This window comes from Melanerpes formicivorus, unplaced genomic scaffold, assembly GCF_026170545.1.
Source record: "Melanerpes formicivorus ecotype bairdi unplaced genomic scaffold, bMelFor1.0.p_v2 SCAF_94, whole genome shotgun sequence".
In the NCBI taxonomy this organism is placed as follows: Eukaryota; Metazoa; Chordata; class Aves; order Piciformes; family Picidae; genus Melanerpes; species Melanerpes formicivorus.
Window position 1 is genome coordinate 135,630 of NW_027142446.1, and position 25,124 is coordinate 160,753.

The window sequence follows — 25,124 nt, forward strand, 5'->3', positions numbered from 1 at the left end:
TCTGTAAAGCAGACTTTCAGGTCTGTGTTAAGGATTGTTCATAGGTAAGTCTTTTGTGTAAGGCAGCTGATCAGTTAGTTTACCCATTGAAGAGGCTGCACAGCTCATGCAACATTTCTTGAAACACCCAGACTGGATTTTTGAAGGACTGTAAAGATGTATACATTGATCATGCTCCTTTTCTCTGTAATTTTTCCCTGTATTAAGTTCCTATTTTCAGCTCTGAGGAGATAATAAGCCAGGAGTATGGGCACACAGTTGAACCTGATTGGCTTATGGTGTTGATGTTAACTGCTAATTAACAGAGGCAAGGTAACAGTTGTGAGGTGGGACACGTTAGCTGAAACAATATCCTTGGCTCTCCTGGCTGCCCTCAGCTCTGTGTACGTGCATACCCGGTGCTTGGCAGTGGCCCCTATAACTGAGGGTGCTTTGCTTTTACACTGCACACATGCTTTTGTTTGCATGTAGCTTTGTTAAACTTTAACTCTCTAGGCTCCACTTTTCCGAGGGAGGGGCAGAGTTGAGTCCTGACAAGGGGCTTGAAACTGGAAGCAAGCACCTGGTATTGTATAACTCCTTTTAAAGGCATTGAGAAAGGTAATTTTCATATGCCTCCCAGAGCTGGGTAAGTTTTCTTGGCGGGGGGAGGAAAACAGAGATCCCTGCTTTTGAGGTAGTGGTATTATCATGTGTGCTTTAGAAATATAAGGTCATGCCTTTGCAGGCAGCTGCCTGGGACACGGAGCAGAACAATCACTGTGTGTGTATTTACAAGCATTTACGTGATATATAACATCAACTCAGTGGTGCACAGCAACTGAACTGTCTGATTTTAGGAGATGATAGCCTCCAGCTCTCACCCTGTTCTGAAAGTTCTACTGTCTCCCCTTTTCACATACTGCATCCTTTCATGTTCTTCTGCCCTGCCTTCTGCTTCTTGTTGTGAGCCATCAGGAATCAACATGAATGAGAATGCACTTGTAGCATTTGAGATGTTGGAACACCAGTTCCAGAGGTGGCCAAGCTTGGAGAAAGAAGTGTGTGTCTTTTTGCAGAGCTGCTAGAACCTCTTTGGAGATGTATTGAACTTGAACCATGACAGGGAGTGAGTGCCATCTATTAGGACTGAACTGATTAGGCTGATTAGGGAAGCAGCAGGAATCATACTGACACCAGTTAATTTTGTGTTCTCTGGTCATGTGCTTTAAGAAGTCTTGCGGGCTTGACAGTTCACACAAGCCATGGAGGAAAACTGCAGGGATTGCACAAATCCTCTTTGACAGAATTGGCAACAGAATACAAGCCATTGTGTGATGTCAGTCGTGTCTCAGCTACTTGAATAAACCTTTTGGAACTGGTGTTTGGATCTGTGTTAAGCTGTGTTCTTGGATTTCATCCTTGAATCATCCTTGTCGAGTTAGGTGAATTAAGTCATCTTGGTTTCAAAGGCTTCCACCTCTTTGAAAAGAACTTGTGTAAACAACTGCTTCTGTCATTCCTCTTTACCTTTGGCAGCTGGCTATTTTAGTTGAAGGGCTCTGGTGTTACCCAGTCTTACCCTGCTGGTCTGTTTCCCATGAGACAGTAAATGTTTTTACCAATTTCATAGTACCACAGTACCTTAGAGGGACCTCAAGATATCATCCAGTCCAACCCCCCTGCCAGAGCAGGATCACCCAGGGTAGTCTGCCCAGGAATACATCCAGGAGGGTTTTGAAAGTCTCCAGAGAAGGAGACGCCACAACCTTTCTGGGCAGCCTGCTCCAGGGCTCTGTCACCCTCACTGTAAAGAAGTTTCTCATGTTGAGGTGAAACCCTCTCTGCTCAAGCTTGTACCTGTCATTTCTTGTCTTATTATTGTGCACCACTGAAAAGAGCTTGGCCCTCTCCTCTTGACACTCACCCCTCAGATATTTATACACATTGATGAGATCCCCTTACAGTCTTCTCAAGACTAAACAGCCCCAAGGCTCTCAGTCTCTCTTCACAGGGGAGATGCTCAAGTCCCCTGGTCATCCTTGCGGCTCTCTGTTGGACTCTCTCTAGCAGTTCTCTATCTCTCTTGAACTGGGGAGCCCAAAACCGGACACAGTTTTCCAGGTGTGGTCTCACCAGGGCAGAGTGGAGTGGGAGAAAAACCTCTCTAGACCTGCTGGCCACTTTTCTTGATGCACCCCAGGATCCCATTAGCTTTCTTGGCCCCAAGGGCACATTGTTGTTCCATGGAGAACTTGCTGTCAGCTAGGGCTCCAAGGTCTTTTTCCATGGAGCTGCTTTCCAGCAGGGCAGCCTCTAACCTGTCCTGGTGCCTGTTGTTATTCCTCCCCAGGTGCAGGACCCTGCACTTGTCCTTGTTGAACTCCATGAGGTTTGCCTGCACCCAGCTCTCAGCCTGTCCAGCTCTTGTTGGATGGCAGCACAGCCTGAAGGGTGTCAGCCAACCCCACCCTCTCTCTCCCTCCCTCCCCACCCAAATAAAAAAAAAAAAAAGACAGCAATGAAGAAAAAAAAAGCAGGTTGGGTACTCTCAACCCTCTCATCCAGGCTGTTGGTGAAGAACAAAACTGAACCCAATACTGATCCCTGGGGAACACCACTGCCCACAGGCTTCCAAGTGTAGCTTTTTAGTACCATTTTGTTTTGGTTTACTTGGAAGTTGTATTGAAAGAATGTTTAAAGCTAGGATCCCGGAATGATGTGGGTTGGAAGGGACCTGCAAAGGTCATCCAGTCCAACCTCCTCTGCACGACGCAGGGACACGCTTAGTAGATCAGGTTGCCCAGAGCCCTTCTGAGCCTCACCTTGAATATCTCCAGGGATGGGGCCTCAGCTGCCTCCTTGTGCAACCGGTTCCAATGTTCCACCAAATCATCTCTCAAAGGTCACATGAGGATTGCCTGTACATCCTGCCTCAAAGAACTCCATGGGTGCAGTCCCCGTTTCTTTTGCAGCCTCTTTAAACAGATAGTGGACAAGCAGAAGGGGATCTTTGGGAAATCTGCTGGATTAGCAGAAGATGGTTTGGGGATTTGAAAAGAACAATCCAGCAAGCACAGCTTCCAGGAAGGGCAAACATCTGTTTGGAGGTTACTGTGGGAGTGAGGAGCTGTATTGAGTTGTACTTGGGCTTAAAGGAGCTGGTAAGAGGCTGAAAGCAGCTTGACTGTTTAATAGAGTGCCCCTGATCCATGGGAAGAAGAGAAGCATAAATATTCATGGTGTTGACTACAGAGATGCATGGAGTTCTGTACATAAAGATTCCTGGTCATTAACAACCTTGAAACATTGACAACGTTTCTAGAAGCAAATGCTAATTTACAGTGATGAGGTCTCTCAATAGGGAAAAAATAGAGGAGTAATTGTCGGTGTGGCTGCTGGTTAGTGAGCTCAGGGGTGACAAGGCTGTGTACAAAACAGCAAAGTGAAAATAAATGCCTGCTGAAGCTGCTTTGGCAGGAAAGGGACAAGCCCAGAAGAGTGAAAGCTACCCATGATTCACTATCTGGGATTAGCAAATCCGAAAAGCAGTACAGAAGGATTTATAAATCACTAGAAAGATGAAGGCAGGGATGAGCCTGGGAATAGAAAAGGAAAACAGGGAAGAAAAGTCTCAGATACTTAACAACAAATGCTGCCAAGCAAAAGGGCAGGTTCAGGGCCTTTGAGGTGCTGGATGTTGTGTCAGCCACTAGGATTTTAGATCTTTAAGCAACAGAATCTCATTGAAATGTATTTATTTATTGCCAAGCCTTTGAGTGAATTTCCAGATGATAAATACTAGTTTTATTTTTCTACTACTGTGTGAAAAGTTGGCTTCTGGAAGTCACTGGACCAAATAGCTGTTGATACCTAACAGAGAGTTAGCTTGTGAGTGCCTAGATAAAAAGTAGCCAAAATGGATTTCAGAAGCATGCTGGAGTTGAACTAACAGGATTCCCTACTCTTGCTGTGCAGTAACTCTTGTGGAAGGAGAACAGTACCTGTGTTATCACACAGTATTGCTAAGGTTGGAAGAGACCTCGAGGATCATTGAGTCCAACCTGTCACCACAGACCTCATGACTAGACCATGGCACCAAGTGCCACATCCAATCTCCTCTTGAACACCTCCAGGGATGGTGACTCCACCACCTCCCTGGGCAGCACATTCCAATGACGAATGACTCACTCGGTGAAGAACTTTCTCCACACCTCCCCTGGCGCAGCTTGAGGCTGTGTCCTCTTGTTCTGGTGCTGGTTGCCTGGGAGAAGAGACCAACCCCTTCCTGGCTACAACCTCCCTTCAGGTAGTTGTAGAGGGCAATGAGGTCACCCCTGAGCCTCCTCTTCTCCAGGCTAAGCAACTCCAGCTCCCTCAGCCACTCCTCACAGGGCTGTGCTCAAGGCCTCTCCCCAGCCTTGTTGCCCTTCTCTGGACACCTTCAAGTGTTCTGACCATGCCAGTATTTTTGACCTACATTAGTATGACACTTGAATAAGCGGGGAAGAAAAATGTGTTATAGATCAGTGGCTTTTATTATTAACTACAAAGGTCTCTTCTCAAGGTTTTGACTGGGTGTCTGACTGAGAGAGGGTGTTTGGTTCTGCCAAGGGTATTTTGAGGGCAGCCTGCACTGGTGTGAGTGAACAGTGTCCAGTTAAGGCTGGGGAAGAAGTAAGTTGGAATAAGTAGATTTGTCTTTTGTCTGCATATAGAGTATCATAATTTATTCAGCTACCTAAATCTCTTAGATGAATGAAATGCTTTTAACTATGAAAGCAAGAGACAGGGTAATGTGGAAAATGTGAGAGGCTTTTAACTGCAAGGATATTTGAAGAATCTTTGATACATCCTTACATTATGAGGGTGAAGAGGTGACTTCCCTGAGGTATCCTCAAATCCAAAGATTATAAGAATCTACAAATGTCTGAAAAATGTTAATCCATTAGACGTTGTCAATGTGTGTTGCTGCTAATTCTTAAGAGTTTTGTGTTCATGGCTGTCAAATCTGAGGGAAGCTTTTCTCCCTCTGAAATTGTTCCTTTTCAAATGTTCAACTTTAGAAATTCCAAGCTGCAGTGTGTCTTTTGCAGGGAATGTGTGTGGGGTTAGTGTATCAGAGGCATGGTGTCAAGGACATAACTAAATGCTCTTGAAGCTGAGATTGTGTGATCTCCCAGTAGGCTTTGGACAGTAGTACTCTGAGGAAATGACTGTTGGAACCAAAGAGCAACGAATTTCTAGCTGTTGCATTTCACTTTTAGGTGTTTTCTGAATTGCCAGGAGCTCAATGCCATAAGCAAACTCTATGAATCTGACCTGCAAGAGCTTCATGTGATTCTGTTTGGGGGTGGGGTGGTGTTTGTTTGCTTGTTTGTTTCAATGGGCTCTGCCTCCTGATCATCTAGTTTTGTGTGTTAGTGAGATTCAACATGAGACAAAGTGTTTCAAGTCATGTTAAGGCAGAAAGGAACTTTAAAAATCTTAAAATCTTAAAACTTCCTAATCTCTTTGGAGAGTGTCTTCCTGATTTTCTGAACATCCTTAGCTGGTTATTGGGCTGTGTGCAGCATGTAGGCAGCAGCTGGAGGAAAGCGATTCTGCCTCTCACTCTGGCACAGGAGACCACACCTGGCATGCTGTCTTTAGGAAGCCGCAGTACAAGACAGATGTTGATGGCCACCAAGATGGTGGTCACATCACATGATGGTGTACATCACAGGAAGTACAGGGAGGCTGGCTGGATTTCTTCAGCATTAAGGAGATGAGGCAAAGGTAAGGTCTTGCTGATGCCTACAACAGCACAATGGGAAGCTTTTGGGGACAGTGGAACCCCGGTGTGAAGAGAAAAGACAGCAGACATGAACTGGAACGTGAGATATTCTGGTAGGGTTTTATACAGTGGGGGTGGTCAAGCCTTTCACTGATGGATGAAATGTGCTTTAGTGTGCCTGTTTCTTGCTGAGCTTGGGTTCACATGTTCTGTACAATCTCTTTATAGAAGCGGTTACAAAAAGAGCTGTTGGCATTCCAGAAGGACCCGCCTCCAGGAATGACACTCAATGAAAAGAGTGTAGAAAACTCAATTACACAGTAAGTATCCAGACTGCTTTGTTTCTGCTGTCAAGTTGAAAAGCATAAGGAAGGAGAAGCTCTCTGCATGCCACTTCCACCACTTACCCAAACACTCTGAATTGTATTTTTTGTCTAGAGAGTGAAACCTCATTCTGGTTAATGAGTATAATGACAGAGTGGTTTGGGTTGGAAGAAACCTTAAATATCATAGAGTTCCAACCCTCCTGCCATGGGCAGGGCCACCTTCCACTAGACCAGGTTGCTCAAGGCCTCATCCAGCCTGACCTCGAACACCTCCAGGGAGGTGGCATCTGTTCTGGTGAAGCCACATCTGGAATATTGTGTCCGGTTCTGTGCCACTCAGTTCAGTAGTGACCTAAGGGAACTGTTTGAGAGAGTCCAGCACACAACCACAAAGATGCTGAAGGCAGTGGAACATCTCCCTGCTGAAGGAGCTGGGGCTCATTAGCTTGGAGAAGAGGAGCCTGAGGGGTGACCTCATTCATGTTTATAAAGATGTGCAGGGCAGCATCAGCAGGACAGAGCCAGAGTCTGGTGCAAGCTGGAGCAGAGGAGGTTTCACATGGACACGAGGAAAAACTTTTCCACTGTGAAGGTGACGTAGCCCTGGAACAACAGGCTGTCCAGGAGGTTGTGGAGTCGTCTTCTCTGGAGACATTCAAGACCCACCTGGATGTGCTCCTGTGTGACCTACTCTGGCAGAGGGTTGGACTTGGTCGTCCTTTCCAGTCCCTAACATTCAGTGATTCTGTAAGCAGCTCCCTGTCACAAGCGACACTGTACACTTTCTTTCTGTGAGGGTTTTTGGTGCTAAGTAGTGTGTTCTGAGTTCATTAATCAACTTGCAGTAAAGATCTGTGTAGCAGTACTGGATTGGGTTTGAAAGCTGATGAACATAATGATTGGATGCTATGATGTAACTGGGTTGTTTGAAACGTTGGGCATCGTCTACTTCAAATACACAAGGATTAGAAATTTGAGGAGGCTAAACCATAAAGCACACAGGAATGATGTGCTCTAGTGATTCCTTGACCATAAAAGGGGCAGTGTCCAGGCACTTATCTTCTGAGTAAATGGAAGTAAAACACTTCAGAGAATGGATGGTCTGCATGACAAGGGTTAATAAAGCTGAAGGGTGGTGGTGCCCCATGGATCTAAATGGAGAGAGAGAAGTGAGCTGAAGTGCAGATAAATTAAATCGAAGGAGTCATCACAAAACTGAAATCTGGAACAATAGTGCAGCCCTTGCCATGTGACTGCTGAGGAGTGACAGCCAGTTCAGTAGAGAAGCAGCTCAGTACAGATCCAGCTTTTCTCCAAAGAAAAAGGAGGGCGATAGAAGGGAAGATAAAAACGTGCACAGCTTAACTAGACAGGGAGAGTGTATGTGAAGGAAGATGAAGAGGTTGGGAATAGGGTCCTCAGGACTGCCAGCTGGAGGAGATGCAGACTTTTCACTGTTCTGATCTCAACTGCTGCCTCCCTTGATTCTGATGTCAATCTTATTTGAGCATTTATGTAGCCTCCTGTAATGGGTTGGGGCAGACCCCCTCCCCACCACGCGCAGAAATAATGACTCAAACGGATTGCAAAGGTGATGGAAAGTTTAAATAGAACAGTGAGTGCGTGCAGAAAAAAAACTAAAAATACAGTGACGAGAGAGAGAGACCCAAAAACAGACCCAGAGAAATCCCATCCCCACCTGGGGGTGCACCCAAACCCCCAGGGCTCCTCCTTCCCCCCCCCCCCCACTGCTAGGCTAGTCTCAGCTGGCCAGATCTGAGACTGCCCATCCCCCCGTGGCCTTGGGCCTAACCAGGCCCATGGCCGGGAGATCTCCACCCCAGTTACCCGGTGGCGAGGAGGAAGGAAAGAGGAAGTGCCAGACCCCGCCGTAAAACTTATAGTGGTGCAAGGGATCATGGTAGGAAATAACCTAATTTCCTGTGTCCACCCACTGGGCTGGACTTCTGGACACAGGAAACACCCCTGTAGCAGAGGGCACCCAGCCCAAACTACGACAGGATCCACCCCTTATTTCAAACCATGATGCCTGCACCCAAACACATCATCAAATCAGAAAACTGATGACGTGTCCGGCGAAGTCCGTGTCTTCATCTGGGCGTCCACTCAAACAGTCTCTCAGTCAGGCTCTAGTGTCTGTCCATTCCAGTTCTTCTTCCTTCATCCAATGGAACCTCCCGGCGATGCAGAACTCATTCTCCTGCGGTGCAAGTTCTCCATGGATCCGTTGGGCATTCTGGTCACCTGGAACAGCCTCACGACTTCTCAGCCAAGCCTCTACTTTTCACCCATGGTCACTCGGCGGCATATTCTCCACCCCTGGGGCAGGCCAGTCGAAACCATCCAACCCACGACTGCCTTTTCAATCCATCCAGGGTGCCGCAACCAACCGCTTCCAACTGCGGTCCAAAACCACACGGATGCTTGTCCGAGGTACTCCGCCCCCCCACTAGGCGTACCCGTACCAAAGCAAGACAGCATCCGGCTGCACACCCCCCCACCAGAAAGGGAGGGGCTGCACCACAGCTCACTGAGAAGAAGGGAGGTGGAGCCAGGTGCTCGGCGCCATTTTTGGAACTCGTCCGAAAAAGTCAGGGAAGAGACTAGGGCCGGGCCCGCCGCAGCCCGAGCGTACGGCCAGGTCCGCCGCCGCCGCTCGCCACGCAGCAGGGCTCCGCCCACCTCTGCCGCCGCAGCGCAGAATCAAAATCACCTCCACCCCTCGGACACTCAAACGGCTTCTCCAGCGAAAGCCATACGCGCGTTCTCAGAGCCCTTGAAAACGGCTTTCCAGCTGGAGTCCCCGTCGGCCCCCCCGGGGCTTAGGGAGCTGGCTCGCCCGCTCGCAGCGGCTGGCTCTATCCCCGCAGCGAGAACGGACCTGACTCTGATCTGCTCGCCGCTGCCCCTCCCCCACTTCGCTCCCCGCCGCAGAGGAAGGGCAGGTTCCGCGTTCTCAAGCGGTACCCCGATGCCGATGGTCGAGAACCACCCCTGCCTGGAATAGCAGGAGAGGGTCCGCGCCACCGGCAGCGCACCAGTCATCCCCCCACAATCCACAAGAGCTTACACGGCCGCCCCGGCAACATCACTTGAGCCCCCAACTGCCAAACCCAAACCGACGCCCAGAACTGAATTTAAACTCTCCATCCTTTGCAATCGATCTGCAGAGTGGGCACAACAGCCAGCCCCACGTTGGTGCGCCAAAATGTAGTGGGTTGGGGCAAACCCCCTCCCCACCACGCGCAGAAATAATGACTCAAACGGATTGCAAAAGTGATGGAAAGTTTAAATAGAACAGTGAGTGTGTGCAGGAAAAAAAACCTAAAAATACAGTGACGAGAGAGAGAGACCCAAAAACAGACCCAGAGAAATCCCATCCCCACCTGGGGGTGCACCCAAACCCCCAGGGCTCCTCCTTCCCCCCCCCCCACTGCTAGGCTAGTCTCAGCTGGCCAGATCTGAGACTGCCCATCCCCCCGTGGCCTTGGGCCTAACCAGGCCCATGGCCGGGAGATCTCCACCCCAGTTACCCGGTGGCGAGGAGGAAGGAAAGAGGAAGTGCCAGACCCCGCCGTAAAACTTATAGTGGTGCAAGGGATCATGGTAGGAAATAACCTAATTTCCTGTGTCCACCCACTGGGCTGGACTTCTGGACACAGGAAACACCCCTGTAGCAGAGGGCACCCAGCCCAAACTACGACACCTCCTGATGAATCTTCATTACTCTGTTGCTGAAACATGTAAAACTCGATCCAGGGTGAAAGACAGAAATGGGGAAGTGGTGCTGCAAAAGATGGTATGAAGTGATCAACACTATAAATACCAGAAAGACCAGCAGCTGGGTAGCAGTGGTGCTGTATGTGGTGACCAACATGCAAAGCAGCTATTTCTCACTGGATTAAAAAAAATCCCCAACAACCCAACCTAAACCCAGCAACTACAAAAATCCCACCCCTCTGCCAATTCCACCTGCCAGTTACTTCTCTGTTAGTTACAATAGAAGGAGCGGAAGCAGAGGAAGAAATACTGTGGTGTGTGGATGTTCTTTATTACAGTCTCAATCCTTTCTATTGGTTTTGCTTTTAATCTTCTGTGACCTTTTCCTTTTTATACTGCTAACTTTCCTAGTGTTGGTTCTGTTACTTGCCAGATTACACACCAATTAATTTCTGATGTTTTACAGCTGTAAGTGCAAAAGAAGCATTGACATTGTCCCTTATCATAGACTCACAGAATAGTTTGGGTTGGAAGAGACCTTAAAGATGATCTATTCCAACTCTCTGATGTGGGCAGGGACATCTTCTAATAAACCAGGTTGCTCAAGGCCCCATTTAGCCTGGCTTTGCAGGTTTGCAGCCTCCACAACTTCTCTGGGCAGCCTCTTCCAGTGCCTCACCATCATCATGGGGAAGAATTTCTTCCTCATGTCTCTTGTAAATGGAGTTTCTTCCAGCCTGAAGCTATTATCCCTTGTCACTCCATGCCATTGTCAAAAGTCCCTCCCCAGCTTTCCTTTATCCCCCTTCAGGTACTGGAAGGCTGCTCTAAGCTCTTTCCAGAGCCTTCTCTTCCTGAGGTGCTTCAGCCCTCTGATCATCTTCATAGCCTCCTCTGGACACAGTCTAACATGTTCTTCTTTTGTTGGGGGCTGCAGAGCTGGACCCAGGACTCCAGCTGAGGTCTCAGCAGAGCACAGCAAAGAGGCAGAATCCCCTTTTTTTCCTGCTGTCCACACTGCTGGGGATGCAGCCCAGGGCAGGGTTGGTTTATGGACTGCCAGCACATGTTGCTAGCTCACGTTGAGCTTCTCATCACCCAGCACTCCCAGGTGCTTCTCAGCACTGCTTCCTATCCAATCTCCATCCGGTCTGGTTTTATGCTTGGGACTGCCCTGAAAAGGTACAAGACCTTGAACCCAGCTTTGTGGGATGCAGACTGTTTTAATGAGCTGTATTGACGATTTCTTTGATAGACACGTGCAAGAAGGTGGGAGGGAATGTGTACCAGTTCTTGTTGCCTGTATTTTTTGTAGGAGTAGACTGTGGACCATGTCTTTAGTTTCAGCTTTGGTGTCTCACATAAACAGTCATGTCCTTAGGAGCTGCTGGGTCTGTGCTGAGCTCAAGCCATAATTCCATGTATGATTTGCAGTGTGGTGTCAGTGCCTGGGTATGAAATGCCAAGCTGGTTTCTCAACAAGAGGCTTAGTGATGGTTCTGATACTGATGGGGAGTTTAGAAGATGTAGCTGTGCTCAGTGATAGATATTGGTAGTCTTGTGCTCTAGGACTCAAGTTACAGGTGACCAGTCCACAACACTAACAGCTTTTTCCCCTGTTCCCTAGGTGGATTGTAGATATGGAAGGTGCTCCAGGAACACTCTATGAAGGGGAGAAGTTTCAGCTTCTATTTAAGTTTAGTAGTCGGTATCCTTTTGATTCACCTCAGGTAACTACTTTCTTCCTTCTTTAACAGCACCTTTAGGTTACAGCCCCATGACACATGCTGAGTGTTAACACCACCCACATACTCTCATGAGATTTACTTACTAATTAATTTGACTAGACAAATTATGCAGATGCCTTTTCAGATTTACTCTGCAGCGAGATGTAGTGCTGTGACAGGCGACTTGCCTTCACAGGACATGCAAGAACAGTGTAGAATTGAGGCTGCTTTGAGGTTGATATTCAATACAGGGTCATGTTGGAAGGTCCCATTTACTGTGGTGCAGAAATAGAGTAAATAACAAGCTGCTTCACCTCCTCTGCTCTTGCTTCCAACTTGTTGTTTTTTTCAAGCCTGTTTTTAAGCCTCTTGCATCTTCTCTGCTGCCATTCTTACCACAACTGAGAAACGTTTGGGATTGTCATAGACAGGTGACATCTTTAGGAGAGGCCTGCAAAGATGCTGGTTGTCAGCCAAGTGTGAGATGCTGGGTTGCTTTCATGGCAAGCTGCAGGGGCAGCCACACTGCAAGGCTGCAGAATGAGCTCCATGTCCATCCACTGTCCATTGCCTGAGGCCAGTGTTACAAAACAGGACTGGTAGGAGTCATGCACATCTGTCAGCCCTGCTTTTCTGAAAAGGAAGAAGAAAAGCAAAAGTGCTTTGGTTTGTGTCCTGTTTCAGCTGAGAGCTACAAGAGTGATCTCTGACAACTTTTCTCCCAGGTGATGAAAGTGAAGCACAGAGCTATGCAAACTACAGAAACGTGACATATTTTGGGTGCTGTGATAAAAATGAGAATGCTGACTTTTCAGTCTTAGGTTTTAAGGAACAAACCTCATCAGGTTTGCAGTGGGCTACTCATAGGTGATCCACAAGAGAGTAGCCACTTAGACTTAGTTCCAAGTCGGTGCTGTTTGTGCTCATTACCCAAGCTGTGTGTGTGGCTCTGTACAACTTACTGCAAAGCAGCAAATTTGATCTGTACATGCCCACTGCCTCTTAGCTCAGAAAACAATGAAGAATTTAAGTGTGGGATACTTGCTTCTTGTAGATGGCTAGAACTTCCATTCTAAAAATGCTGCTGCAGTAATTTTATTCTGTATCCCAAACCTCTGGGTCATAATTCTCTCTCCTGCAAGTCTATTTACTGTGAATTGACAGTTTACACTTCTGCTGCTTAATCACTTGGCTGGCTTCTGCCTTTAAATGGCTGCTGTTCCTCACAGTGTGCATGCTTTCACTGGCCTAATCTGACTAATTCTGGGCTTCCTACCAGAGGAAGACATAGGTTGGGAGTGGATTATGAAGGTAAGCTTCTCAATGTTTGAGAATAAGCCATTTCAAGGCCTAGAAAGATTATTCTGTATCCAGTTTTTCTGCTGCCTTAGGAACATCTCTGCTAATTGGTAAATGGGTTAAGCTTTCTCATTTCAGCTTCCCATAGGAGAAGGGTGTTGGCTTCTTGCTTGCAGCCAGTGGTGGGGTGGGTGTGTTGTTTACATGTGCACATATTTGTACCCATCCATCTATCTACAGAACCTGGGAAACACCTGGGAGGTTTCTGGGTGTTAGTGCTAGAGATCTGTCATGCCATTGCATGAAAGTGACAGTGGTTATGTTGGAGAGAGAGCTCAGGAGGGAAATGGTGCTAGGAAGGCCTCACTTTTAGTCTCATTTCTGCTGGGCTCAAGCCAACTGTGTTGGACAATAAACTTTGTGTGAGAGCAGCACTTGTCAAAGCTGCTTTTCTGACCATTTAATAGGAGCTGCAGTTCTAAGTGCTGTTCCCTAGCTGGGAATATATTTGGGATGTACAAGTCCTGTGTTTTATGATTCTGAGGATTGATGCTGGAACCTGACTGAATTGTGCAGAACTGAATTTCTATTTGTCCAGGGTTATGCAGTTCCTCACTTGTCAGTTCTGTTGTGTTCCCTGCTGGATGATGATGTGGCTTTTGAAATGGTTGAAATCCAGTGTTCTGGCCTGACAGCTGTATTCATTAGGGCAGGAAAGTCTGAGGCTGTGAGGTACAGAAAATCAGTTTGATGACTTTATCCTGTTTCCTTGGCATTTTTCTCTACGCTGTATAAATATTCATAGGGAAAAATCCCTCCATGTCATCGTTTATTTAACTTCATCTTCACAAGCTATCTATCATTTAATGTGTGGATAACAAATGAAAATTATGTTCTTTTTTTCTTTTTTTAGGTCATCTTTACTGGAGACAATATTCCTGTTCATCCCCATGTTTATAGCAATGGTCATATCTGTTTATCCATCCTAACAGAAGACTGGTCCCCTGCTCTCTCGGTGCAATCTGTTTGTCTTAGCATTATTAGCATGCTTTCCAGCTGCAAAGAAAAGGTATGGGCTTTTATGGCACAACTGAAAACTAATAGCTTTCTGCTTTCCAAAGTGAAGGTTTCATTTTTCAGACTCTACAACAGACAAAATTACTCTTACCTGCATTTCACCTACTGGCCAAATCCTAAGACAGATCTGCAAAGTAACCAGTGCAGGAAGTACTCGGTCACTGTTTTCACGCTAACCTGCTTACCTGTCATCACTGGGAAAGAGGATTAAATGGAACCCTTCCAGCTGTAGGAACTCTGAAGTTCAGTCACGCTTTTGGGCAGATCTTTGTGAACGGATTCTGTCCAAAAGGCAGTGCAGAGTGACTCCTGGAGTGTCTTTACCAGCTCTTCTGATCTTGTGCTGGCTTTTAAAATGTTTTTAATTGATTGAGTTCTCTCTCCCTCTCTCTGTCTCCAAGCTGTTTGGTATTTTCACTTACTGGGGTATCTCCAGTCAGAGTTGCTACCTGGAACCTTAAGAGATTTTTCCTGCCAAAGGCCCAGCCCTGCCTGTTAACTCATTTTCATTGCACTCACCTGGCAGCCTTGCCTAAGCTTACAAAATAGCTCCTGAGCAACTATCTGAGGATCATTTGATGATCTGTAGGTATTCTCTTCTATTGCAGAAGCGACCTCCAGATAACTCATTTTATGTAAGAACATGTAACAAGAATCCAAAGAAAACAAAATGGTGGTATCATGGTAAGTATTTAATGGAGAGCAGGAATGCTCAAGTTGGTTTTTTCAGGCTGAAGGCAATTAAAGTGTAGTAAGGTAGGATAAATGTATTCAAAGCCTTAAACACTCTTTTCTTAATTCCAAAAAGTTACAAAAGTCCTCTTTCTAAGATACTCTGCCTTGATTTTGATTTATATGCCATATGGAAATTTAATCAACACAGGTGTATATTCATAGAACGGTTTGGGTTGGAAGGGACCTTAAAGATCATCTAGTTCCAACCCCTCTGCCATGGGCAGGGTCACCTTCCACTAGACCAGGTTGCTCAAGGCTTCATCCAACCTGGCCTTGAACGCCCCCAGGGAGGGGGCATCCACAACCTCCCTGAGCAACCTATTCCAGTGTCTCACCAGCCTCACTGGAAAGAGTTTCTTCCTAATGTCCAGTTTAAAATGTTGGTTACACTGTAAGAGCTTTCACAGCACCAGAAGATGTGGACAGCTTTATGTTTTAATAGCTTTCCACTGCTAATCAGAATCTCTGGTACGAGACAGTTGACTTAAGAGGCTTCAAAGCTCTGAAGAGCTCAATCAATGGTAGAAGCATCAAATTCTGCACAGTGGTGGTGAAAAAAACCAGCAGAACCTCCAGTTCTGCAATGGCTGCAGTGCTGGTGTCATGGTGTTTTGGTTTGGGGGTTTTGTGGTTTGTTTGCTTTTCTTTCCAGGTGTTCTCCACCTAGCTCTACACTGTGTGGTTTCTTTCTTCTGCTTCAACATTTGTCATCCTCGAGCTGGAGCTGGAGTGGGCTGCATGTGCTTATCATCTCTACTCCATTGCTGAGGGAAGAGAGAAGGAGGGGGAGTAGATATACTTTGCTTTCCCTCTCTTCTCTCTTGTTAGCCAAGTCTTCCTGGGCTTTCCCTTGGGAACTGCTGTGCAAAGGGTGGTTATGGGAAGCCTGTGTATTTTGGGAGGGAATGTGTTAGAGCAGATAGCACTGTTTGCTAGAGCAGGGCAGGAAGAGTTACCCCAGCACTGCCTTTCACTGTAGGCTCCATCATAAGACATCTTCTGTTTTCACTGCCTCCCCACCACAGGGCATGTTCTGTCCCTTGTGTGAAATGAGAGCAGGCATTTTGAGGCAGTGGAAGAAAATTGATGCCTGGAAAGGCAGATGCCAAAGCCTTCCTTCACCCCTAGATTCTTAAAAGCCCATGGATGCTTTCCCAGGAAAAACTGGAGAGTTTGCTAATCCTCACTGAGAGCCATGGGGTTTTCCTAGGTGGCAGTGAACAGAATGGAGCACTGCTCCTCCTAACACTGTCACATCAGCTCTGGAACAAGGTTACTTCAGCTGCAGTTAGAGGAGTGCTGTGTGTCATGGGATTAAGAGGTATTTAAGAAACTCAGGACCGTTGATGCTGTGATTGTACAACAGACTCCCAGAGTAATCCTCCTGTTGCCCACAAGGCTGAACTTTAATCTTCACCAGATTGTTCCACAGTCACTTACTCTTCTTTTTTCACACGTGTTTGGTGCTTCTCTAGTTCTAGTTTTTCTTCCTCCCTCTAGAGGCAATTTTGGGAGAGTTTTTATGAACTTTTTGTTTTTCACATGCCAGTTAAACAGAAACTGTCCTGTTTATTGGCTCTGTCTACTTGGAATTTGTGCTAGCCTTCTTTTGATTTAGGGTTGAAGTCAAATCAAGGAGGACAGCCTGCAGATACTACTTTGATTGCTTCTTACTTATGAAATTCAAGTTGAGTTAAAGCAAAACATCAAACGAGTGTCATAGAACTGTAGAATGCTGGGGGTTGGAAGGGATCTCCAGAGATAGAGTCCAAGCCCCCTGCAAAGCTGGACCACCTGGGACGGGTCACACAGGAACATATCCATGCCAGTTTGGAAGATCTCTGGAGAAGGAGACTCCACAACCTCTCTGGGCAGCCTGCTCCAGGGCTTCTCTCACTCTCACAGTAAAGAAGTTTTTTCTTATGTTGAGTGATTGAGTTTAGGTCCAGTGCCCCTTGTCCTGTCACTGGGTTCCACTGAAAAGAGACTGGCTGCATCCTCCTGACAGCCACCCCTCAGATAGTTGTAGGCATTGGTAAGGTCCCCTCTCAGCCTTCTCTTCTCTGGACTAAACAGCCCCAGATTGCCTAGTCTTCCCTCATAAGAGATGCTCCAGTCTCTTAACCGTCCTTGTAGCTCTCTGTTGAACTCTCTCTAGTAGTTCCCTGTCCCTCTTGAGGAGCCCAGGACTGTACACAGTATGCTAGATGCAGTGTAAACTAGGGCTAAGCCGAGGTGGAGGAAAAGAAGCATGGGTTATCTGACTCTGAAAGTTGCTCTGTAGTCATGGCTCAAAGCCCACCCAGCTGCTTAGAATCCACTGAACTCTGCAGCAACTTTGCAGTGGCTGTGTTCTGGAAGTTCAGAAACCTTTACCCCTCTCCAGATTCAGAGCAACACAGCAACCATTCTGAGGCCATATAAAGCAAGACAGTTCATGTCTTGTAACTCCTTGGGCACTTCTCCCCCATTGTTAAATTCTTACATGAAAAATTAAACCTACTTGATGGCCAAAGGACAAAAATGTTGATGCTAAAGGGATTTTCCTTCAAGTTACATGTGTCCTTCTCCCAGTTAAAGGTAATGCTGTTTCTCTTTTATGGACACAAGACTGCTAAGACATGGCCTTTAAATTTTCTGTGTCTATTTTGTCAGTTTGAAGAAATGGTAAGTTGCACAAACATGAGAAGTGCAGCTGCCTGCTAAGTTTAACCACCCCTCTGTCTGAAAAAGAGCTGGCTGCAGCGTTAGGTACTCCTGAAAAGATTGACAAGGCCTTGGAGAAGGTGACTCTGTCCTGTTCCTTTTCTGCTCCTGATTCAGCTCATGTGTCACATGCTTAGTCTTGTGGTTCAAGCATTGTGGGCTGGGTAAACTAGGGAGAAAGCCTAATCCCAGCCAAGAAAGAAAACCAGTTGTCCAGTTGTATCCAGTGGGTGAAATAAAGGCCAGTGATAATAGCAGATGATGTGGAGGGAGTGCTTCTGCCTCTTCCCTTGCCAGCCAGCCATTGGACTGACCTGTCTTAAATGTGGAGTCCAGGTGTTTTGAATGGAAAGGAGAAGGCTGCTCTTGCGCGAATATGTGGTTGGTTTTGGTTTGTTTGGTGGTTGGGTTTTTTCCCCAGTAGGTACCTGGAATTTATTTAACTATGAGCAAAATTATGTATGGTTAAGAGTAAAGCAAACCAATACGAACAGGGAGGGATAAAGTGGCACGTTGAAACATTCTGACTCTTAAATGTCTGTCTGTGCATTTAGCTTATTGGAGTTTTTAATCTCATTTCATAGAGTCACAGAATTATTTTGGGTGGAAAAGACCTTTAAGATCATTGAATCCAACCAATATATAACTCTACAAAGTCTGCATCTAAACCATGTCCCCCAGCACCACACCTCTGCCTCTTTGAAACACCTCCAAGGATGGGGATTCAGCCACCTCCCTGGGCAGCCTGTGCCAGTAGTTAAGAGCCCTTTCAGTAGAGAAGTCCCTTCTCATATCCAGCCTAAAACTGTCCTGGTGCAACTTGAGGCCATTTCTTCTCATCCTATCACTTGTTACTAGGGACAAGAGACCAACACCTGTCCAGCTCAGCCTCATTTTCTCCAGACTGAACAAAGCAACTTACTCACAGTGTCACAGTATTGCTAAGGTTAGAAGAGACCTCAAAGATCAAGTCCAACCTGTCACCACAGACCTCATGACTAGACCATGGCACCAAGTGCCACATCCAATCCCCTCTTGAACACCTCCAGGGATGGTGACTCCACCACCTCCCTGGGCAGCACATTCCAATGACCAATGACTCTCTCAGTGAAGAACTTTCTCCTCACCTCCAGCCTAAACCTCCCCTGGCACAGCCTGAGACTGTGTCCTCTTGTTCTGGTGCTGGTTGCTAGAGAGAAGAGACCAACCCCCACCTGGCTACAACCACCCTTCAGGTAGTTGTAGAGGGCAATGAGGTCTCCCCTCAGCCTCCTCTTCTCCAGGCTAAGCAATCCCAGCTCCCTCAGCCTCTCCTCACAGGGCTGTGCTCAAGGCCTCTCCCCAGCCTTGTTGCCCTTCTCTGGACACATTCAAGTGTCTCAATGTCCTTCTTAAACTGAGGGGCCCAGAACTGGACACAGGACTCAAGGTGTGGCCTAACCAGTGTGGAGCATAGGGCAGAATGACTTCCCTGCTCCTGCTGGCCACACTGTTCTTAATGCAGGCCAGGATGCCATTGGCCTTCTTGGCCCCCTGGGCACACTGCTGGCTCATGTTTAGACAGCTGTCAATCAGCAATTCCATCAGTGAAGTTACAGAGCCTGGCATGCTACAAACTCATGTCCTCACAAGCACTGTTCCAAAACTCCTGGTCTTTGACAACAAAAAATATTTCTGATCACCTGTCCTACCCAACTTCTGCTTCAGCTGTGCTTTGAATTCTGAAGAGTTGATTATGTTGTGTTAGGCAGAAGAGGTTCTTCCAGATGGAGTTCCTGGCCAGCCAGGCTGAAATCGGTTCCATAAAGCTGTTGGCTGGCCTCAGTGGGGTCAGGAAGTAGGTTTTTTTTTGGGGGGGAGGAAGTGTTTAGTATTTGGCCTAATCTCCTGGTGCAGCTTAAACACCCCTTGTACCTCTGACATTCTTGTCCAGTCTTCTTCACATGAACAGAACCCTGCTGTCAAAGTGAAGAAGGTTTTCACAGATGTCATAGTACTGACAGCATCGGGAAGGGTTTTTAGATGTCTGATGGCATCATGTTCTCAAGTGAGAAGGTAGAGTTGTTCACTGCTGCTTTACAAAATAAGCAGTCCAGATGCCTCATGTGAGGCTTCCGTTTCCAGATGTGTGAGATTGCAGGTGTGTGCATTACAAATAACCAGACACTAAGTTTACTTTCTGCTAACAGGCTTTGTAGCTAGTGTTTGCAGGTGCAGATACACTGCAGGGTGAGTTGACAAGTAGTTACTGTCAGTAGTAACACTAATTGACACAGAACACACTGCTTTGTGCTCTGTTCTGTCCAGTCACAGTATCCAAAATGTGGCAAATGTCATTTACTTGCAAGTTCAAGATGTGAAGGTTATAGTAACCTGTTATTTTTGCCTAGTTCTGTGTTGATTCCCCAGAGGTAAAAGAATATGCAAAGATAGTTGATTAAGGACACAGCAGGAGAAGCTCACACCATTGGCTTTTATCTCTACAGATGTCTTGTACAAGGGTTTCTTGATTTGATCTCTGGTGTGGACCTTCGGGGGGGCAAAACACTTGATCTTCCTTGTTCCTGACGGGTGGCTTTCTAAATACTGAGTGTGGAGACTGCTGTCTTTTTCATGGAGTGTTTGCTAATTAATACAGACAGGTGGATGTGTGTTTTGGAAGCTGTGCATTTGATCTTCTCTTCTCCTGAGTCATGACTGCAGAACCGCCCAGAACTCCTCAGTGTGTTGCCACTGCATGTCCCTATCTATGCTAGAAGTAGGCTGCCTACAGCACCTTGCTGCTTTGGACCTGGGAATGTTTATATGCTCTCCATAAATGTTTTTCTTTTATTTTAAAGATGACACATGTTGATGGCACCGTTTTGTGATCCTCGTAGCAGAAGATAGTCCTACTGAGAAAATGAGCACTTTGATCATTCAGTCTTTGAACTTTAACCTTTGACTGGAAGGCAATAAAGACTACTTCCTTTTGACTGCATTTACTAGTGTGCATTCTGGGCGCATGTTGATCTCTGGTTCAGTCCATGCAACTGACATGCTTTTATTAGTCATACAGTATTAATGCAGGTGTCCAGAAGTGTCAGAATAATTCCATTATTTTTTTGTTATATTAAGCTTTTGGAAGAATTCCAGGTCTTCGTAGATATTGTGCAATAACACTGAGCTCCTTGGCGGTTTTGGTGCAGCCATTGCCGGCAATGGACATTGTACCAGGGAAAGAGATTTTACTCTGTTATTGTTATGGTTTTGTTTTCTTTTTTGCTCCTGCCACAAAGGAAAAAGAAAAAAAAAAAGAAATTGAGGCATGACAGAGCTTGTGAAAATTCTGGATATACTTGGATTGCCAGCAAGGGATCTACCGGTACCTTAAGAGCCGCCCAATCCTTTTCTGTTTGGATTCTATGCACTTTGATCACAGAGCTAAGCAGCATGAGTGACCGTACTTGGCTGGAGGACTGGAAGAGGAGCGTTGCATATTTATTGCATTTTACCTGCTGTCACATTGGGTGGACACGGAAGGTTTTTCACCGTGGCACTGACAGAGAGGTACAATCTTATCCCTATGGTGAAATAAAAAACTACTTTTTGTATATAGTTATTCATATCTCTGAAGCAAAGGTATGAGTAAACTTAGGGTCTTAGAGTGTTTTAATTGAGAATTTATTTTGGAGACAGAAGAGGATGGCAGTGACAGAACTGAACTTTCTGTGGCCCATAATTGGGCTTGGAATTTGTACTTTCCAGCTTTTTCCAAATAGATTGCACACTGTTCTTTCCTGCTAGCCATCAGCATGAGCCCTGCTGCCCACACCGGTATTCCGTTTGCTTGTGTGTTGGAGAGCAGTTCATGTAACATCTTTTGGTTCGCATTCACTGTTTCTTTTGTTGTAGTATGTTATGTTTGAATGTCACAAACCAATATTTTAATTGAAAAGCTTTGTCAGGAGATATTTTCATGTAAATTATTTCTTTATCTTGTAAGCATCTTGTCTTTTAATTCTGTACTATAAAAAAAAATACATTTTTGACAGAGGCTTAATGTTTTGACAAAAAAGTGTGGACCTTCTTATTTAAGTTTAGAACAAAGTATATTTTCTTAACTTGCTTGTCCCCTGCATCCATACCAGTTTCTTTTCCAGACTTCACCAAAATGGGGAAGAAGCGTTAAATCATACTGATGATTTTCTGTGGAGCAACCTTTAGTGAAGCGGAAGTCGTTCTCCTCGCTCTGTAACATTTTGATACTGCAGTTAGGTTGTCTTTTTAGGAAGCACTTTTATAGACTTGATACCTTTACACACGTGCAAAAATTTCTATGACTTTTTTTTACTGTTGCCTTATTGTTGCACTCAAAAAAAAAAAAATCAACTAATGCACGAATGTATAAATCAAGTAACTACTTGACTTTGAAACAAACACACACACACACAGAGCCAAAACCCTCCCAGCCCCAACCCAGAATGAGTAACTACAATAACAAACAGAAAATTGGCTGAAAATACAGATTTGATTTGATTTTTTTCTTCCTGCTGTATGATAACTGACAGGCTTTATAGCACTGTACATACTTTTCTGTTACCTAACGTTTAAATCATTTTAAACCGGTATAGATGCTCAACTCAGGGTGGAGAGAGTTCAGGTGGCTTTGCTTCAGAGAAGTCTTTTGTAGAGCAGCTGAGTTGCAGATACTGCCAGTGAAGTGAGGCTACAATAATATACTTCAGGAACTGATGTTTTTCTTCTACTGTATTGAAAATATCTCTTGGCCTTTTAAAAATGCAATGGTAAAGATCTGGCTTCGGCTGTACGTTGGATCTGTGTCTATATGCTCACAATGAGCCTTTACACCTTAAGAGAAACTGAATTCAAAGAGCCCAAAATGATGACTTTGAGCAATTGAAATAGTTCTGCTCCTGACGTTTTGTTTACCAAAAATGTGATTGTTTTGAGTTAACCTAAATGGTTATTCTTGGAAGCGGTTGAGAGGAGAGAGCAAGCAGTAGTCCAAGACTCCATCTCTATGTTCATGCCAACTGCTCTGTATGGATTGCAACAATCGATGCACCAGGGAGAGCCGTGTGTGAACGGTTCACGTGATGGATCCTGTCAAAACAGTCCATGGGAAAGAGACCTTATTGTGCCACTGTGAGAGCCTGACTTTCTATTGTCTCCAACAATGTGCGGGAAGAAAGGGCAGAAGAGACTAGGTCTGCCTAGAGACAGGAAGTCTCAATGGCTTTCAAATGGCCCTCAGCGACCTCCTTTGTGGAGCTGCGGGCCAGACCTGTTCCTGGCAGATGGATTAACAGTGGGAAGAGATGAGTTCTGCGTAGGTGGAATTCTGTCTTTTCCTTGAGCTGATGTCTCTAAACCACTGCAGCTGCACCACAGAAGGGCCTGTGATGGGCACTGTACTGGAGGGGCTCATGCAAATCAGCACAGCCTCCCTGTATTAATGGGGGAGACTGCCCCGCACCTGAAGGGTAGAAAGGGACAGCAATATTTTGAGTCCAGGTGTTGCATCTACCACAGAAGCCCCTGCTGGATGTACCACCCACAAGTGAAGAACTTGGACTAATCCCATGAGACATCACTGGATCCAAGGGTGGTGATATCTTTCTTTCTTATCTCCTCCTCTTTATTTCCCTCTTTCTTCCAACCGAGCGACCTTAAGGCACAAGTGACCAAAAGCTTTCCTATAAGACTCCTTGATTCCAATAAACTGAACTCATCAGCCCTTTGGTGTTGGGTGACCTTTATTTACTCCAAGGAAATTTATGAATCAAACAAGAACATCTCCATCCCCTCTCCCCAATGCCCAGGGTTGCTCAGGTGGTCAGTTGGTCTGAAGAGACAAGGCCTGCCTGGAGTCAGGAATCTTAGTGGCTGTTGATGGCCCTCAACTACCTCCTTTCCTGGAGCTACAGGCTAGGCTTATTGCTGGCAGACTGATATAAACAAGGAGAAGAGGGAAGTTTGGGAATTCTGTCTTTTCTGATGTCTCTAAACCCCTGCAGCTGGGCGTTGCAGGGGAAGTGATGCCAAAACTTGGGATGTAAGAAAACCTTGAAAGCTGGGGGTGCACGGGGACTCGTGTCTCAAAGTAGCAGCTTTTTGTTCCTCAAATGCAGGCATGCACACTGGATTGCCCAGAACAGCCACCCATCTTTCTGTTGTGTCCTGGAAACAATCACCATGTTTACATACCTATTATCTGTGCACAGTACATCTCTGGTGGTGCCTGCTGGTCTCCAAGAGGTCTCTGGTGGTCTTCGAGGGGTCTTGCATTAGTTTAGTACTGAGTTTCCAGCAAACTCTGCAATCTCACAACTTGTTTTTGGCCTTGATGGGATCTAAGGATGGCTTTTAGGACACTTTGCTTCATTATCAAAGAATCAAGGTTCCTTCCTATCTGATATTTGTGGTGAGAACATGTGTTTCTTGTCCTTGGAAATGCCTTCTGCACAGTGGCTCTGTTAGCAAATCTTGACATCCCCACTTCAGGCTTTTCAAAATGCCTCATCCACTGTTAAATTAACCCCTGATGTTTAAACATACTTGATTACAGCAATTACACACAAGAATGCAGACAGTTACAGCTGTCATTGCTAGAGTCCTAGAAGGGGTTGGGTTGGAAGGGAGCATAAAGATCATCTAGTTCCAATTAGTGTCCCCCACCAGGGGGGGCACACCGCCCACCAGCCCAGGTTGCTCAAGGCCTCATCTAACCTGGCCTTGAACACCTCCAGCACAGGAGCAACCACAGCCTCCCTGGGCAACCTGTTGTGGTGTCTCACCACCCTCCCTCAAAGCCATTGCCCTTTGTCACTACAAGCCCTCATAAAAAGTTCCCCCCACCAGCTTTCTTGTAGGCATCTTTCAGGTACTGAAAAGCTGCTTTAAGGTTTCTCCAGAGCCTTCTTCAGGGCGAAAGCCTAAACTCCCTGAGCCTGTCCCCTTAGGGGGAGGTGCTCCAGCCCTCTGATCATCTTTGTGGCCTCCTCTGGACCTGCTCCAGCAGTTCCATGTCCCTCTTATGCTGGGGGCACCAGAGTTGGACACAGTACTGGTGGGGGTCTCACAAGAGCAGAGGGGCAGAATCACCTACCGCATCCTGCTGGCCACTCTTCTTTGGATGCAGCCCAGCACATGGCTTCCATCTGGGCTGCCAGTGACTGTTGCTGGCTCCTGGGGAGTTTCTCATCAACTGACACCCCCAAGGCCTTCTCCTCCAGGCTGCTCTCCAGCCACTCCTCTCCCAGCCTGGCTTTGTGCTTGGGATTGTCCTGACCCAGGTGCAGGACTTTGCACTTGGCCTTGTTGAACTTGATGAGGGTGGCGTAGACACACCTCTCAAGCCTGCCCAAGTCCCTCTGTATGGATCCCTTCCCTCCAGTGTGTCAACTGGGCCACTCAGCTTGCTGTCATCTGCAAACATGCTGAGGGTGCCTCAGTGCCACTATCCATGTCACTGACAAAGATGCTAAACAGCGCTGGACCCAGCACCAACCCCTGAGGGGCAGCACTTGTCACTGGTTTCCATTTGGACATTGAGCTGTTGACTGCTACCCTCTGAATGTGGCCATCCAGCCAATTCCTTATCCAGCCAGTAATCCACCCCTCAAGTCCAGTTTGGTGACCAGGATGTCATGCAGGACATTGTCAAACACTTTACACAAGTTCAGGTAGATGACATCAGTTGCTGTAACTCTCTCATAGAAAGCCACCGAGTCCGTCAGGCAGGATCTGCCCTTG

The 25,124-nt window shown here is 46.4% G+C and overlaps 1 protein-coding gene across 2 annotated transcripts in view; it reads left to right on the forward strand.

Moving 5' to 3' along the window:
• Positions 1-23,106, forward strand: part of UBE2W (ubiquitin conjugating enzyme E2 W) — a 33,936-nt gene extending 10,830 nt beyond the window's left edge. Inside the window, exons 2-6 of one of the 2 annotated variants that reach the window (XM_068165905.1) lie at positions 5,984-6,075; positions 11,450-11,552; positions 13,762-13,917; positions 14,534-14,609; positions 20,207-23,106. In XM_068165905.1, coding sequence (XP_068022006.1) covers positions 5,984-6,075; positions 11,450-11,552; positions 13,762-13,917; positions 14,534-14,609; positions 20,207-20,220 — 441 coding nt within the window. In that variant the 3' untranslated portion in view covers positions 20,221-23,106. The remainder of the gene's footprint in view (positions 1-5,983; positions 6,076-11,449; positions 11,553-13,761; positions 13,918-14,533; positions 14,610-20,206) is intronic. The other variant, XM_068165904.1, reaches the window with a different exon arrangement.
• Positions 23,107-25,124: the final 2,018 nt, after the last annotated feature.